This window comes from Microtus oregoni, unplaced genomic scaffold (genome assembly GCF_018167655.1).
Source record: "Microtus oregoni isolate MIOR12 unplaced genomic scaffold, Mior012 000011F_ref0000422, whole genome shotgun sequence".
In the NCBI taxonomy this organism is placed as follows: domain Eukaryota; kingdom Metazoa; phylum Chordata; class Mammalia; order Rodentia; family Cricetidae; genus Microtus; species Microtus oregoni.
In genome coordinates, this window is record NW_024543070.1 from 9,872,311 (window position 1) to 9,890,854 (window position 18,544).

The 18,544-nt window shown below is 35.5% G+C and overlaps 1 protein-coding gene across 2 annotated transcripts in view; it reads right to left on the minus strand.

Moving 5' to 3' along the window:
• The window catches only part of Ythdc2 (YTH domain containing 2), a 62,625-nt gene that overhangs the window by 25,877 nt on the left and 18,204 nt on the right, over window positions 1-18,544 (minus strand). For both annotated transcript variants that reach the window (XM_041660489.1, XM_041660490.1), the window contains 9 exons: window positions 16,742-16,877; window positions 11,866-11,992; window positions 11,390-11,455; window positions 10,460-10,638; window positions 10,152-10,248; window positions 9,956-10,043; window positions 9,789-9,869; window positions 6,931-7,013; window positions 664-769 (listed from right to left, as the gene is read on the minus strand). In XM_041660489.1, coding sequence (XP_041516423.1) covers window positions 664-769; window positions 6,931-7,013; window positions 9,789-9,869; window positions 9,956-10,043; window positions 10,152-10,248; window positions 10,460-10,638; window positions 11,390-11,455; window positions 11,866-11,992; window positions 16,742-16,877 — 963 coding nt within the window. The remainder of the gene's footprint in view (window positions 1-663; window positions 770-6,930; window positions 7,014-9,788; window positions 9,870-9,955; window positions 10,044-10,151; window positions 10,249-10,459; window positions 10,639-11,389; window positions 11,456-11,865; window positions 11,993-16,741; window positions 16,878-18,544) is intronic.

Consider the following 18,544-nt stretch of genomic DNA (forward strand, 5'->3'; position numbering starts at 1 on the left):
ATCGAAAATCATCACAGAGATATGGATGTCAAAACCATGATTCTGTATCCTTTGTGTGACTGAAAGCAAGCATGCAGGCTAAGAGACCAAAGAATCAAAGTGGGGGCTGGAGAGATGGTGCTGTGGTTATGAGCACTTGATGCACTGCAGTGAAGCAGACTAGGTTCCCAGCACTCACATCAGATAGTGAGTTTGCTCATACACAGACACAACATGCACGTAAAATAAAAATAATATAAGTAAGTCTTTTAAAATACAGAATCAGACTGATATTCTTCTAGTAGTTTTGCACAGAGGCAGAAAACTAAAAGAAAAACAATTGATGAAAGTTTGAAATCTCAGTGAATGTTTGCATTACCTTTGCAACTTAAATAGTTTCTAATCATATCCAGAATTTTCAAAATCCATACTATGCATTTGAGACTCTTAAAATGCTACAACACACACACAAAACACATGGTTCAATAATTTAAATGCATTCCAATAAATATCTGAAGGTTCAGTAAGATTCGTATAAAAAATCTTTTTTATGGATATATCCCCTTCATAAAATTTAACTTATGATTTTATTTTGTAAAGTGATTAATTCAAGCCCAATCTGTAGAAACTGAACTGGAAGCTGTCCCTTCACCCACAGATGAAGGCTTAGAGCTGTAGGTCTACCTGCAAAGGCATTCTCAAGAGCTCTGGAGTCTGAAATTCCAGCATGTTCTGAAATCGGAGTCTACTAAACAGACGGAAACAAATTCCAGGTCTACATCGTCCAGCTCTTAAAAATAAAACACAAAATTCAGACTCAGATAAGGAATATGGACAATAATAATAAAACTATAAACTAATGCAATTTAGGAGACTGGGAAATTAATTAAGATCAAGACATCTGAGTTCTAATCCTTATTTATCTTCTATGAATACTTTTAAAAGGTGTTTTGTGCTCTGGTACTCCATATTATCATTTTACTGAGCTAGATTCACAAACAATGTTCTCTACAGTTATAACTTAAAAAAATCAAAAATTAGTACCATAAATTTGAAACTAAGTGAAATTCAAAACATGAATGCTTATTGATTTAAATTTAATCAATTTCACTGAGATGTTATCAAGCTCTATGTTCAGTTCCATTGATTAGAATTGTACAAATTATGAATTACATAACAATATAGGACTGGCATTTATTAGAGTGGCATACAATTTCTTGGAAAGCATCAGAAAGTATGATGACATAAGTCTCCTTTTAATCTTTCTAATCATGGAAATAGCTAATGTCCGGGATGAATGACAGAGATACTTCCAACCTTATGGAGCTCACAACCTCAAAAGGATAAAGAAAGAGAAAGGAAAGAAGGAAGGGAGGGAGGGACAAATGGAGGGACAGAGGGAGGGAAACATGAAGGCTACAAAAATCTGATATTCTTGAACCACTCTTTTTTTCAATTCTTTACATATGTTACACTCCGCCTGTTATTTCCCCTACCTCCACTCCTCCCAGTCCCTTCACACACCTCCCCCTCCTCCTCCTCCTCCATTTCCCTTAAAGAAAAAAAAAAAAAAAGAGCAGGCCTCCCAGGGACATCAACTAAAAATAGAATAACAAATTACAATAAGACTAGGAACAAACCCTCATATCAATGTTGGACAAGGTAACCCAGTAGAGGAACGTGGTTCCAAGTACAGGCAAAAGTAGCAGAGATAGCCCCCCACACCCACTGTTAGGAGTCCCACAAGAGCACCAACCTACATAACCATAACATATATGCAGAGGACCTGGCTCAGGCCCATACAGATTCTGGAACCACTCCTTTCCACATCAATTACTTCCTAACAACATGTTTTCCTACCCTGTCAGCCTCGCCTATGGAACTTTTAGCCTTTGCCCACACCCTAAATGCCGATGTCTTTCTGAGGCTAGACCACAGTCCTATGCTCTTCATATGCTGTCATCACATCATCTGAGGGGATCTTACTTGTCCTTTAGCTTCAACTTCTATCCATCCTAAATCTCCTGGTGTTATTTAAGGCCTACACTTCAGAAACTTCTTGGAAAGCTCCACATGGATTTTCTAGTTAATTAAATCTCAAGACAGCCAAAATGTAATTCTTCTTCTCAACAGAAGAACCTTTACCAAATTATCTGGCAACAGTAGCAACAATGTCCAATTTCCTAAAACAGAACCCTAGGTAACACTTAACTTTTTTTTTTTATTTTAATGTGTGTGTGTGCGCGCGTGCGTGCACGCGCACAAGTGCAAAGCTTGCCACAGTGCACATGCACTGGTCAGAAGACAATTATCAAGAGTAGGTTCTCTCCTTTTACTATAGATTTCCAGGATCAAATTCTGGTTTGCAGCCTTATCTTATATGGCAAATGCTTTCATGAGCCTTTTTGCCAGCCCAGCAGTCTTGATTCTACTTGATTCCTTATTCCCCACCCTCATACGTATTTAAAAATCCCCAATAATACTTCTTTACTACATCTTGAATTACCCATCTTTCTGTTTTCACCCTGCTACAATAATGCTGCCTATTGTCCTCTCTTATTGAAGTGAAAATATTAATGAACCCGTTCTCCAAAAAGCTGCTTCTTTTAGATGGCACAAACGTTGAGAAGACGGCTCAGCAATTAAAAGTGAATACTGCTTGTATAGAGGATCCAGCTCCAGGAGGTCAGCACTACTGGCCTCCACAGGCACCTACACACACGCATACTTCTTTAAAAAGAGAGAAAAATAAAACCGGTCTTAAGGACTTATTCCAAACTTTCAGCCCAGTCTTCACCATCTTCTTTCAAACTAAACTATACAGACAACTTTCCTGCTCATTTCATTCACAGTCCTACCTGACTGTCCCTTAACCTTTCAGGAATGTCTTTCTGTGGTTCCCCCTTTCCTCTTTTTTTCTTAAATTCACTCATAACTCCGCTAAAAGCATAATCCAGTTACAGCAAATAGTATCAACACGGAATTACTCCATACTTCACAACAAAGGTTGCCCCTGGTATGTACTGAAAATAGAACGAGCTTTACTAAGATTTCTGACCTGCAATAATATACACTTAATATTATAAATCAGCTCAATGTATCAAAGAGAACAGCTTGACATAATTATAACAATGTCTGACTTTATGGAGTTACAAAGCACAGAAATCATGCCTTAAAGCCTTTAGTATACAGGGTATCTTTTCTTTTGGTATTTTTGAGTCAGGACACAGCTGCTGCCAATGCAGAAGTAGGCATGTAACTGTGTCCAACATTTCACTATTGATGAATACTACCCAGTTCCCAGATCTTTTGTTATAATGTTGTAAAGAACAGTCTTAAAAACATCTTCATGTCACCAGGTGGAGGTGATGGATGCCTTTAATCCCAGCACTAGGGAGGCAGAGGCAGGCAGATCTCTCTACAAGTCTGAGGCCAGCCTGGTCTACAAGAGCTAGTTACAAGACAGGCTCTAAAGCTGCAGAGAAACCCTTTCTCAAAAAAAAAAAAAAAAACTTCATGTCTCAAAAAAACAAACCAAAAAAACAACAGGAAAAATCTTCATATACATGTAATAAGTAAAAGTAAGATATTAAGATACACTGTGAGGCATGGATTATATAATAAAAAGAAGACTTAGAAATAGTTTTAATTTAGCTTCTGAAGAACTCATACCAATATAAACTCCCATTAGCAAAATATTTAAACCAATGTTTTTGCCTCTATGTTCTACTCAATAAAACATGTTCATTAGTCTCAGACTAATAAGAAAAATCGTAGTGCTTCATTGATTTGTATTCACTTTGATATACATGAGGTAAAGATGTTTTTTGAGACTGGTCTTTGCAACATTATAATAAAAGATACGGCAACTGGGTAGTGTCCATCAATAGTGAAATGCTTGGGTAATTGGTTACACGTAAAGGCAGCAACTGGGAGATATAGACAAAAGGATTGCTAGCTCAAGGACAATATGTGAAACAATGCATTAGCAGGACATGTATAAATTTCATTTTGATAAACCATTTTGGCCTGTACGAAAATTATTTTAATTATAAAGATTTTACTTGTATTCTGAAGAAATTATTCCTTTGTCCTATATTTTAAATGTTTATAATTTCTGCTTCCTTTGAATGTCTTTTATCTTAACATGAATTATACTACAGTTTCAATTTTTTTCTCTTGACCATATTCACACACACACAAACACACAAAATGCTTCCCAGATCCATCCCCACTTCCTGCCTACCCAACCTTGTTACTTTTTTTGTAACCAAACAAAACAAACAACAAAAGCCTTTAAGATCAATTTGTGCTGTCCAAGTAGTCTCAGATATCTGGTCTTCCACCAACACATAGTCAACAGAGGCTACACCTTTCAAGAAAACTGTCTCTCCCGCTCCCAGTAGCTAACAACTGTCAACAGGTGCACAGATACAAGTGGGACTATGGGCTCAACTGCCCTCTGGTCTCACTTGAGCCAGCAATATGGCCTAAATTTAACTTGTGAAAATGTACCCAAATGTGCCAGTGAGATAGTCCAGGGGTTAAAGACACTTGTGACCAAGCCCAGCAACTTAGTTCTATTCTCAGGAACCACATGGTAGAAGAAGAAAACGAATTCCTGAAAGGTATTCTTTGAATGTCAAATGTGTGTCATAGCCTTTCTTTCTCTCTCTCTCTCTCACACACACACACTAACTAAAAAAAAAACTAAATAAATGTGATTTAAATCTTTTTAGCTAATTATTTTAAAGTACCAAAACAATTTGCATGGCAAAGACAGTATAAAATTAAGACTAATTCAACGCAATGTCTATCAAAATCCCAGCAAAATTCTTCAGAGACCTCAAAAGAACAGAACTCAAGTCCAAAACTCAAGTCAACTTCATTTGGAAAAGCAAAAAAACCCAGGATAGCCAAAACAATCCTGTATAATAAAAGAACTTTTGGAGGCATCACAATCCCTGACTTCAAACTCTACTACAGAGCTAAAGTACTGAAAACAGCCTGATATTAGCATAAGAACAGACAGGAGGACCAAAGAAATTGAATAGAAGACCCGGATACCAATCCACACATCTTCGAACACCTATCTTTGATAAAGAAGCAAAAAATATCAAAGGGAAAAAAGAAAGCATATTTAACAAGTGGTGCTGGCATATCTGGATATCAACATGTAGAAGAATGAAAATAGACCCATATCTATCACCATGCACAAAACTCAAGTCCAAATGGATCAAAGACTTCAACATAAAGCCAGCCACACTGAACCTTATAGAAGAGAAAGTGGGAAGTATATTTGAATGTATTGGCACAGGGAACCACTTCCTAAATATAACCCCAGCAGCACAGACACTGAGAGAAACAATTAATAAATGGGACTCCTGGAACTGAAAAGCTTCTTTGTAAAGCAAAGGACATGGTCAACAAGACAAAACAACAGCCTACAGAATGGGAAAAGATCTTCACTAACCCCACATCAGACAGAGGTCTGATCTCCAAAATATACAAAGAACTCAAGAAATTGGACATCAAAAGATCACATAATCCAATAAAAAAAATGGAGTACAGACCTAAACAGAGAACTGTCAACAGAGGAATCTAAAATGGCTGAAAGACACTTAAGAAAATGTTCAACATCCTTAGTCATCAGAGAAATGCAAATCAAAACAACTCTGAGACTACATCTTACACCTGTAAAAATGGCCAAAATCAAAAACACCGATGACAACTTATGCTGGAGAGGTTGTGGGGAAAAGGGAACACTTCTGCTTTGCTGGTGGGAATGCAAGCTGGTACAGCCCCTTCGGATGTCAGTGTGGTGATTTCTCAGAAAATTAGGAAACAACCTTCTTCAAGACCCAGTAATACCACTTTTGGGTATATATCCAAAGGATGCTCAGTTGTGCCACAAGGACATGTGCTTAACTATGTTCATAGCAGCTTTGTTTGTCATAGCCAGAACCTGGAAACAACCTAAATGCCCCTCGATAGAAGAATGGATAAGAAAAATGTGGTACATTTACACAATGGAGTACTACACAGCAGAAAAAAATAACAACAGCTTGAATTTTGCATGAAAATGGATGGAGCTAGAAAACATTATTTTGAGTGAGGTAACCCAGACACAGAACGATAATTATCACATATACTCACTCATAGGTGGTTTTAAACATGAAGCAAAGAAAGGCAGCCTACAAACCACAATCCCAGAGAACTTAGACAACAATGAGGACACTAAGAGAGATTTACATAGATATAATCTACATAGGAAGTAGAAAGTAGAAAAAGACAAGATCTCCTGAGTAAATTGGGAGCATGGGGACCTTCGGGGAGGGTTGAAGTGGGAGTGGAGAGGCAGGAACGAGAGCAGAGAAAAATGTAGAGCTCAATAAATATCAATTAAAAAAAAAAAGAAATTCCAGAAGACATAATAGAAAGAACGAATTAGCTTAATTGGTTATATCAGTAAATAAGTTAAACATAGAAATGTAACTTAAAAAAATGGGGATGCATAAAAGCATTTAATGTTACTTTTATCATGGTAAGCATCGATAGATAAAATCTAAATTTTATAATTTTTTACGATAGACACAGTTTGACCGTCTAGAGCAATGGTTCTTGATTCTAGCATGTCTTTTCTGAAATAAAGTCTCACTGTGTGGTCCGGAAAAAAAATCATGTTCAAAATGAGAAGAAACTAGTCAATCGAGCATATAAATCCGACTTGCCACCTTCAGAGCCTCTCCTTGAGTTACTGCTTTACATCGCTGGCGTAGTCATAAATGTTGACTTTTATTTAAAAAAATAATAAATAAAATAAAATTAAGACTAATGTGACACATATAAAAGGAACATTATACAATATGCAATTTATATAATATTATTATCAAACAGTCAAGTAAATGAATATAGATTATGCATGTAATTATAACATAAAATATACATTACCTGCCTTTGCGCTGTATGGCACTAGCTTTGGAAATCCATACCATTTTTAACATTGTAACAAAATTCAGTGCATCAAAGGATTTCTGCAATATTAAATCATCTTTATGTTAAAACATGGTTGGTACTAATGAGAATATAGATATTTTAACATGCCCAAGTTAAACTTAAAAGCCCCTCTTGATTAATTAGAATAAACTGATTATTTTTTCTGTTCTGTTTGTTTTATTTTCTTGTTTTTAAATCTTAACCAAAACTTCTCCTCTCTCCCCTCTTCCCAATCTCTCCACCTTCTCTCCCTACCCCATCTACCCTTCCTCCATTGAAGAAACTGATTCTTAAAAACTTACATTTGTTGGATATAAACATTATAATGAAAAACAACGGACAGCCATCAAAGCTTTGAAGATCTACACAATCTCCATGCTGTGCTGTGTGGGGCATTTTGCAACTGTCTCCTACAGTTTAATAACAACTGATTCTCACAGGACACCAAGACTTTATTATGACATCCATATGACTGCCTAGAGATTACAAGAACACGGATGCCACTAATGGATATCCTAACATGAAGAGGGAGAGCTTGCAGGGCCTCAACCCTAGAGGCAACTGGGGAATGCCGAGAGCAGGAGAAATGGTCTTTCTCGGGCAAAAATACACCAATTAGTTATCCAATATCAAGTGGTCAGCCCTGAGATCACATGGACACAGATTACACTACATACACTGAGCAGACTGGATTTATAGATTTAGAAATATATATAAATAAATAAAAAAGAAAAAGAGGACTTTTTAAAAAAAAAAAGTAAGGGCCAGGAATGAGTCAGAAAAAAGGGAAGGAATGATGTGATTATCATGTCAAAAAATAGAAATTATTATAAAAAACAAACAAAACACAGAATAAAAAGCAAAAATAGGATTCTCTGGAGATTTTTTCTATCATATTTACATCATTTTTAAGAAATAAGAATGACTAGAAAAAAAATTGCCAAAATACATCTCAAAGAGTAAATCTCTGGAAGAATGACTAATAATTACCAAACTAAACACCTCTAAGTGAAGTAACATCCTGCTGAGTTACTCAGAAATTAACCTTTCTTGAATGTCTCAAAGAAAAATATAATCATTACTAACACTAGACTTCCTCAAATGGTCAAAAGTAAAGATCTGCTGTAGAAGTGGTTTAAAAAGTATTCCATGCCCTTGCTTTCCCTTGTATAAAATTAATTAAACAGAGCAAATACAAATGCATTTTCTAATAAGTTTAGTCAAGAAATTTTCAGAAAGTATGTTGCTTAGCTTATAATATTTGTTTCATTTGTTAGTTTTGTATGTATAATACTTTTGATACTATTACTGTGCTAAAGTCATGATTTGATAACACCTAGAAGAATTAATTTCTAAAATTTAAATAACATAAGAGCAATACATCTGCACTCTCTTTTTCATTTTTTTTAAATTTTTATTTATTTATTTATTAAAGATTTCTGCCTCCTCCCCGCCACCGCCTCCCATTTCCCTCCCTCTCCCCCGATCAAGTCCTCCTCCCTCGTCAGCCCAAAGAGCAATCAGGGTTCCCTGCCCTGTGGGAAGTCCAAGGACCACCCACCTCCATCCAGGTCTAGTAAGGTGAGCATCCAAACTGCCTAGGCTTCCACAAAGAACAATGGCAATGGGTTTTGATCCTACTGCTTTTTCATTTTTGAGACAGGTTCTTGCAATGTAGCCCAAGTTAGCCTTAACTTTACTTAGATCCTCCTGTCTCAGCCTACCCAGTACAGAGAGGGCAGGTATTCAGCACATCTGACAAGTCTTGGTATGTAAAGACACATCACTTAGTTTTAACACTATAGCTGAAACAGTTTACTCTTCCTTTACAATGAGTTTGATCAAAACCACAAGAAATTTTATTCTCTGTAAGGTGATACTAAAATTACATTGAAAACATGAATTTTTCACACTAAAATGATTACTTATATCCATTTTATCATTTCTTCCTTAAAAAACTAATTACCTCTATCATTTGATCTATTAAAAGTTATGGCGCTGGGAATTATTAGTAATGTTAATACTGAAAACAAGCAAATGCTATCACTTATTTTTGAGAGAAGAAAATTTTTTGCAAAGGGTCTAATAGTAAATATTTTATGCTTTGATGTCTTTGATGCAATTTACGAATGGCTACAGTAGTATGAAAGTATCAAGAGACAGTAGATAAAAGAGTAAGAAAAAAAAACTCTTTTTGCACAAAGCCGAGCAGTGATTTCCACTGTTGGCTAACTACTGGGATGTTCACCCTAATTTGCACTGCTGTTGGTTTTGTATGTATGCGTCTGTGCACGTGTAAATGTGTAGGTAAATGTGCATCTGGAAGCATGAGGTCCCAGCATACATCTTTCTCAATTTTTAGGATTTTGTTTTCCTTTGTTAATCAAGTTTCTCTTGATCTAAATACCTTTAGAACACCTACTATACACACACATATGCACACACACTGTATGTAAGGCATTAGGTTCTATCAATGAATAAGAGGGCTACAACCCATCCCCAAATATAAGAGGAAAATAGAAAATATGTAAATCAAATTGCCACTATGTGACAAATTTTTACTGTGCATATTCTAATTCTTTACTGTTCTACTACTAGTTAGTAAGTAGAAGTGAATCTTCTTGTCTAATTTGTTGGATCACTAAAATATACCCAACATACTAAATATAAGTTAGAACAGTTTGGTAAAACATTTATTATGCTAAATTCATCTATAAAGAAATTTGCATCTAAAATGAAGTTTTACTAAAGTAGCTGTTGGACTGGAACTCAATCTTCTTCATTTGGTACAAATATAACTTATTCATACATACCTCCTTCACCTTACCAGAATCAATAACAAAGACAACATCATTGACAGTGATGCTTGTTTCAGCAATATTGGTGGAAAGGATCTGAAATGGAATGTTATTTTAAGATTAATATGAAAATAGACAAATGAATAACAAAAGTAGAACATAAAAGATCTTATGATGCTTACTATTTTTCGGACACCTGCAGGTGGATTTTTTAATACCTTCTTTTGATCAGATGTCTGCATATTTGAATGGAGCATAAAGACTTGATATCTATTACAATTGAGAAGAGAAAATGAACTATAGAACCTGTTTGTTAGCTTGAGCAACAAAGAATCTGTCTGTTAGCTTGAACAGCAAGTACAAAGCTTTATAGTTTACCTATGTGTATTGTCAGCAAACCGCTTGTCATCAAACAGGATACGATCCCTCAAACCAACAATTTCATCATATCCAGGTAGAAAAATTAATATTGCACCTTGGAGAAAAATATTTTTAGTATTTAATCTTGTAAAATCAGACATAATCAACAAAACTCATAAAGAATAATATGTGATTTCACACATTAGTACATGATTATAAAAGAACTACTATTCACACATCACTATCGACAGAATTACAGAAAAATTTAACAACTAAATACTAATTTTTCAACACAGTATGCTCCATGTCTTTCAGACAGCACTTACCAGCATCACAACTATGGCAGATATTGTATAGAAGATGCATGATCAAATCCAAGTCTACCTTTTCATCATCAAAACTATGATGGTAAGCTTTCAACAGCTCTCTGTCTTCTACACTGAGGTCATTTCCATTTGTTTGAACCAAAGAACTTTCATCTAGATTTCCAAATTCCAATGAAGCACTAAGAAAAATACCAAGTCAGTTTTTATATTAAGAAAGAAAGACAGACTGACTTAAAGTTACCCATTATTTCCTCTAAATTTCCAATATGCCCCAAGGAAGGGGTCACTTAATGTACAATCTATAATTAATTTATGTGTTGGTTGCAAGCACAGTTTCATGTTAAATTGGATAAGTGACAAATTTGATAAAAAAAAATCACAATCTAAAGACACTTGATCAAGAAAATGCATGCAATAATGACCTAGAAATACATCAAAATGTTTAGCATCACCTTTCACTATGGAAATATATAGCAAAACCAAAATAATACCATTGCACAACCAAAAGGAAGGTTAAGGTCAAAGACACAGTTAAGTACAGGAATGGTGCAGAAATAATAGAACATTCCTAGAATAAATATAGACTAGTACAGCAATTATGGAACACTGTGACAGTTCTCCAAAGGATAAACACAGTGTTAACTATATCCCCTAGAAATTCCACTCCTATGTATAGATAAAGAGCAATGGATGGATGGATGGATGGATGGATGGATGGATAGATAGATAGATAGATAAATAACTGCATTAACTGTCAATTTAAAGATCTGTGTTCATGTTCATAACAGTCAAGAATAAAATTTTTATAATTATAAAAATAAATCTCTCAGTAAAAGGCTGTAAGTAGCTTACCTGTTACAGAATATATGATTTACATGGCTAAGATTTTTTTTAAAGATAGAATTCATTTTAAATAGTGTAAGGTTTTACCTGTAAGATTCTAGAAGATCCACAATTTCAGTTTGTCCAAAGTGCTTAGCCCAATCTAAAGCCATCCTATAAAATTCAAAGATACCAAACTGAGAAATATTTTATAATTATGTAATTACAAATTTTCAAATTACAAATTTTTCAAAATTATGAAACTAGTCATCCAGGATTATTTATTTACTCATTAGAGATGTACCAGTAATTATTATACAATAGATTTTAAAATAGGGATAATCATAAGTTTTTGTTTGTTTGTTTTTATTTCTCAAGACAGAGTTTCTCTGTAACTTTGGAGCCTGTCCTGGAACTAGCTCTGTAGACCAGGCTGGCCTTGAACTCACAGAGATCTGCTTGCCTCTGCCTCCCTAGTGCTGGGATTAAAGGCATGCGCCACCACTGCCCCAATAATAAGAATTTTTAAAAGGCATGTGCAACTATACCATGACATACAAAGAATGGACACAATCTAAATTTACCAGCCATTTGATGCTTTACTGTGGACATTGGCTCCCATACTAATTAACTGTTCTACTTGACTCGTAAAACCCCGTCCAGCGGCAACCATCAGAGCTGTGGCACTGGTCTCACTATGTCTGTAATCAACTAAAAGAATAAAAAGATAAGATGTTAAATTCCAAATGTTAAAGACTTTCATTGTTTCAGTCAAGTACTAGAATTGACTAACATAATTAACCTGGGATTTGTTCCTTCATTTTTAAATGACAGCAACATTATATAATCTTTATCCCATTCAGAACGAAATCTAAGATTCTCTTGCATAAAAAGGGTAGAAAGACTATCACTGGAGGTATAGGAAGAAAGTAGCTAATGCTTACTTATATAATTAAGAAAAGAGAATGCTATTGGCTTGCAGGATCCTTAAATAATAATTTTTTAATCTACATGTTGCCATGTTTACTCAGTAACAAAATATTAATTCAAAACTTAATTTTTCATCAATAACTAAAAATAAATGTTCTTAAGACTTCAAGCAAAGTTCTTGACATTTTTTTCTCATATAACTTAAGATACTATAATACAAAACTGAGGGAAATAAAAACTCATGAAGAGAAATAAACACTACATATTCTGAGGACCACTGTCAAAATAATCTAGTAATCAACAGAGAAACCAAGGAAGACAGCCAAGAGTCATAGTTAAGTTTTTAAAATACATTATCAATATTTTAAAACAGTACTTCTCAGATTTTAAACCTCTAAAAGTTCAAGTAAGTTTACTAAATTATGAAGATAAATATTGAAATAATGGGGGAAAGCCTAGAAAACAGCATGATAAAAATGTCTCTTTTTAAAACAAAATACTACTTCTCAAATGAATTTTTAAAAACATGATGAACTTTAAAAATGTGTATCCATAGAGGATAATACATTTACAATGAATAAGAAATCCTAAGAGATCATTTTTATGAAGAGGTCTGTTGACTAGTAGATATACAAGACACGAGTTAATAATCATATCCAAATATTAATCTAAATGCTGTTACCACAATAGCTGACCCAGCCTCACTAAATTAGTAAACCAAGAAAGCTCATAACATAAGGAACAGAACTTTTTAAAATTGTTTTTAAAACAGCAGTACAAGTCTACCTTTAAGATGAAATCCTCAAGGAATAAAAAAACAATATTTACACTTAACATAATTCCAAACAACAAATACAAAACAGAAAAAATATAATAAATTTCCATCTTTAAAAAAATGAACTAGAATTTTCAAAATCAATATGAGTCATCAAGACATTGTAGTAAACAAAGTACAATTGATTGGATTAATATAGGTAAGAAATTGTAATTTTAAAAAGAATATGGGGGCTAGAGAGATGGCTCAGTGGTTAAGAGCACTGACTCTTCTTCCAGAGGTCCTGAGTTCAATTCCCAGCAGCCACATGGTGGCTCACAACCATCTGTAATAGGGTCTGGTGCCCTCTTCTGGGGTGCATGTACACATGTAGGCAGAATACTGTATACATAATAAATAAATAAATCTTTAAAAAAACAGTTTTTGTTAAGAAATTAAGCTGAGGACCAGAGAACATGTATTTACATATTTTTTACATTTATTTACTTATTTATTGGGAGACACATAACATGACACCTGTGTGAAGGTCAGAGGATTAACATAAGGAAGGAATCAGTTCTCTTCTACCATGTGGATTCCAGGATCAAACTCACATCCTCAGGATTTACGACCAGCCTTTTTATCCACTACACCATCTCCCTAAGCCCCAGCTACAGTTCTTGAAAGTGTTTGTTTATCAACTACAACTATCCAAAAGTGGTGCAAACCAGGGAACTAAGGGACTAGATGGGTCATGTTAGGAAACAAACAACAAAGAAAAGGTGTTGAAATAAAACAAGTATGGTTGGCTGAAAAAAGGCTTAAAAGGAAAAATTGTCTTCACAATCTAGAAAATCTGTCAGGCATAAACACATACTAAATCTCTTATCACACCAAAAGCAGAAAAAGACAGAAGGTATGTATGTGAAAAACGTATTAATTCAACATATTAATGGACAACTGAAAACACCTTCAAATAAGAATGCTGCCTGGTGTGTTGGGTCCCATATTTAATTCCAGCACTTAGAAGGCTGAGGCAGGAAGATCATGTGCCAGCCAGAACCTCTCCAAGAAGCAAACAATCAAACCCACAAGAAAAAAAGAAAATAAAAGAGGCAAGGAATTTCCTGTCACCTTCCATATTTAGGATTATTGAGCAAATATTTGATCATTTGTTACAAACCCTGTGAACCCACAGAAGAGTAAAACAGACAAGGCTCTGTCCTCACAAAGTTACATTTCAGTGTAAGACGGTATGAGCAACAACAACAGCAGGAGCAGCAACAACAATAAATGACAAATAATCAAAGTCAATAAAGAAATGACAAAGTAGATTAACAAAATAGTAAGAAAGGGGCACAGTTTTATTGACCAGAAAAAGCCTCTCTGAGAGACAATAACTAACCAGAAACCTAGATGAAAGAGGCCATTGAGTCTATAGTCAGGATTCCACTTAAACAAAATAAATAAAATTAAAGGACTCTATCAACACATACAAGGAAATCAGGTCCATTAAACACCTTAGAAGGGAAAGGCATCTTCCACCCACCCTGAACTGAGAACTAAGTTCCATTCCTAGAACCTACATGGAAGAAGGAAAGAACTCCTGCAAGTTGTTTTTGACCTTCACACATAACCCACGGCATGTGTGTCCTCCAATACAAATACAAACACACTACGTAAAGTGTAATTAAAAAATATTAAAAAAAGAAAAGCAATTCATGTTGCTAAAGAACAGTGAACACGCCGGGCGGTGGTGGCGCACGCCTTTAATCCCAGCACTCGGGAGGCAGAGGCAGGCGGATCTCTGTGAGTTCGAGACCAGCCTGGTCTACAAGAGCTAGTTCCAGGACAGGCTCCAAAACCACAGAGAAACCCTGTCTCGAAAAACCAAAAAAAAAAAAAAAAAAAAAAAAGAACAGTGAACAAAAACAAGAGTGATGGAAAACAAGATTGGGAAGGAAGGTGTTGGATCAGCTACTTTTCTCTGAATATGATCCAGTACCTGATAAGAAGTTAAGGGAACAGGTTTATTCTGGTTCTTGGTTTGAGAGTTTACAGTCCATCCTGAAGGTAAGGACATGGCAAAGCAGTGGCAGTGGCTCATGGGCTTGAGGCAGGAGCATGAGATCACTTGGTCACAATTTATAGATCAGAAAACAGCATGACAGGAGGCAGGACTGAGCCATAAAAGCCTCAAGCCCATTCACACTGTTCCATTTCCACCAAAAGTTCTACCTCCTAAAGCTTCCAACTTCCCAAGCAGCACCACCAGCAGGAACAAGTTTTAAATACACAAGTCAACAGTGGCATTTACATTTAAAGACATCACAGATTCAGTCATAGAAAGGACTTTATTTTCTTCACAATATAATCAGAAGCAAGGGAAAAGTAGGCCAGTGGGATTTTTGGATAGATAATCTGATCCCTCTAAGGAAAACACAATTTCCTGACAAAAGAAAAATAGTTGGTGGATTACGACAACAGTCATGGGACATCATCTTAAAAAATAAATTTAAAAACTTAGGGGTCATTTAAAACAGATACTTAAAGCCACTGTTCTAGCTTCAGTTCTGCTGCTATGATAAATATACTGACAAAGAGGAACGCAGGGAAGAAAGGGCTTTTATTCCGCTTACAATTCCAAGCCATGGTCCATCACTTTGAGGAAGTCAATGCAGGGAATTAGAGATTTAGTAAAGAGTAGAGAAAAATGAATAGACAATGTTGCTTTTTTGTTGTTTTCAGTTTGAATTACCCACTCTTACATAGTTCAGGACCCTCTACCCCAAGCCCACAGTGGGCTGGGTCTTCCCATATCAATTATAGCAACTCCTGCAGACCAGCCCAATGTAGACAATCACTCTCTTCCCAGGAAACTTGAGAGTATGTCAAGTTGACAATTAATGCTAACCATCATAGCCATCTAAGAGAGTAGATGTAAATAAAAAAATAAAATGAAAGCCTTAGAATTGAGGCCCATGGACTTGAATATGAGGGAAGAGGGAGGAAAATTTTCTGCCAGGAAAACCAAGAATAGATATTTTTAAAAAATGAAAAAAAAAAGCCAGGCTGAAACATCAAAAGCTAAAAACAAAAAAAAATGTTTAAAAAACAAAATAGTCAATAATCATAACAGTAACAATGCTAGGGGTTTAGGTAAGGAGATAAGAATATTTGACTCCTAAAGCCTTCCCAGTGCTGATTTTCTGTGACCATTCTGCCTGCTGACTAGAAGTCTACAGAATTACAGACTGGATGCATGACTGTCAATATCCAAGAAAGTCAACAAATAAAACAGGACAACAATTCATTAGTGAAGACATATAGCACATGATATCAAGTATGTAAGTGTATATGGATCAGAACCTGAGCCCATACAAAGGTAATAAAATCATCATTTACTAGATGACTCTCTAAGAATCCCAAAGTTATTACCCATCTTTCATCTTCCTCAAACCTCTTTGTGACCCTAATTTTTTTCTTACATCATGGAGTCAAGGACCAGATTACATGAATGTATACAACACAAATACAGAAATAATTACATGGATGTATTACAACACAAATATATAAAAACATTTTTGTAAGTAACTGTAGTATCTGTGAGGACCTAAAGGAAATCACTTTAGAGATATTAACATATTCAAAACAATATAAAGCACTTAAAAATAAAATTATAGTAAACAAAACATGTCATACATACTCTTTAAATTATACTCTATTTGTATCACAAATAATGGCAAGAGAAATTGTTTTAATTTAAATAAACTTACCACTAACATTTTCAGTTAAAATAAGATGAAAGACCTGAGCAAAAGCATCAACATCTTTATGTAGCCATATGTCAGAAAGGCAAGCATCCATTTCTTTGATTAACCATGGTTCAAGGCAATTCACATCTTTTTCTGTCTTTTGAAAACAAAAAGCAAAGATTACAATTATCAAATTGCTTACTATTTGCTTACTACAAGGAAAGTAAAATGGCCACAATCATCATAAGAATTAAAAAGCATACAACATCCATATACTATTATAGCATAAGTCTCTAATTTCATCTTATACACATTATTTTTCATAATACTGTATTGATGTAGAATTTCCCTCTATATGCTATGATTACCATTAATGAATAAAGAAATGCTTTGGACCTATAGCAGGGCAGAACTTAGGTAGGCAGGGAAAACTGGACTGAATGCTGGGAGAAGGAAGGCAGAGAGAGGGACACTATGGATTTGCCACTGGAGATAGATGTGCTAAAACTTTGCTGGTAGGTGATCACCTCTTGGTGATGCACAGATAAATAGAAATGGGTTAAATTAAGATGTAAGAGTTAGCCAATAAGAAGCTAGAGCTAATAAGCCAAGCAGAGATTTAATAATACAGTTTCTATGTGATTATTTTGGGCCTACTCTAGCCAGGTGGCCCGGAACCAACAAGCAACCCTTCACTACATTTTGATACTACAGTCATCATTTATCTAAAAGTGAGCTTGTCAGCAAAGTACTAGCCACATGATTTTGCCACATTAACTAATTGTGCTTCTGGTGGTAAATGTACCTACACAGCACTGGTTTCTTTCCAGCTACATCAGAGGAAACATCACCATAGAGTTTAACACTAATACCACTATCAAGTATATCAGAGTTTCTCCTGGCATGGAGGCTCTCAACTATACTCTCAGCAACTCAGAAAATTGAGGCAGAAGCCCATTTGATAGGCCAACCCTTGGGTGGGTGGAGTAAACAGAACAGAATGCTGGGAGAAAGAAAGCTGAGTCAGTGAGTCGCGATGGTTCTCCCACTCCAGACAGATGCAGGTTAAGATCTTTCTTGGTAAGTGCACCTCGTGGTGCTACATAGATTATTAGAAATGGGTTAAGAGGCTGAAACTAATGGGCCAGGCAGTGTTTAAAAGAAGAAAAAAAAGAAAATTGAGGCAGGAGAACACAAGTTTCAAAGCCATCTTGTGCTACATATCAATTTCCAGATAACATGGACTGTCTCAAAAACCCAAAAAGAATTCCTTTCCTATCCTAACTCCCCCTCAAAGGAGTTATGTTGGCAGAGAAACAGATTATACCAGGCCTTAAAAGCTTCTCCTGTGAATAATACCCAACTCGGTTCTTAAAACCACCAGTTTACACAGTCAAAATGCTAATCACTGACTAGAAAAATTGCTCAGCCATTAAAAGCTAGGATCACTGTCAAATGCTGATCAATAAGTCAAATGGATCTTCCATACGCTAAACCATTTTAAAGCATCCTTTAGGAGTCTCTGTTAAAACTCAAGCATAATTCTTCTAGATTCATCAGAACTTAAACCCCACATCTCATGGAGGGGGGGGTTCTAAACCTGGGGCTGGAAAGATAGCTCTGTAGTTAAGAGCACTTGCTGCTTTGGCAGAGACCCGGCATCTGGCTCCCACCAGCACTTACATGGTGGCACATGTAATCACCAGGGGATCCCATTGTCTCCTATGGGCTCTGAGGCTATGTTCACTGATATGCACACACATACACGTAGGCAAAATGTTGGTATGCATAAAATAAAAAGAAACAAACCTTAAAAAGTAGCTA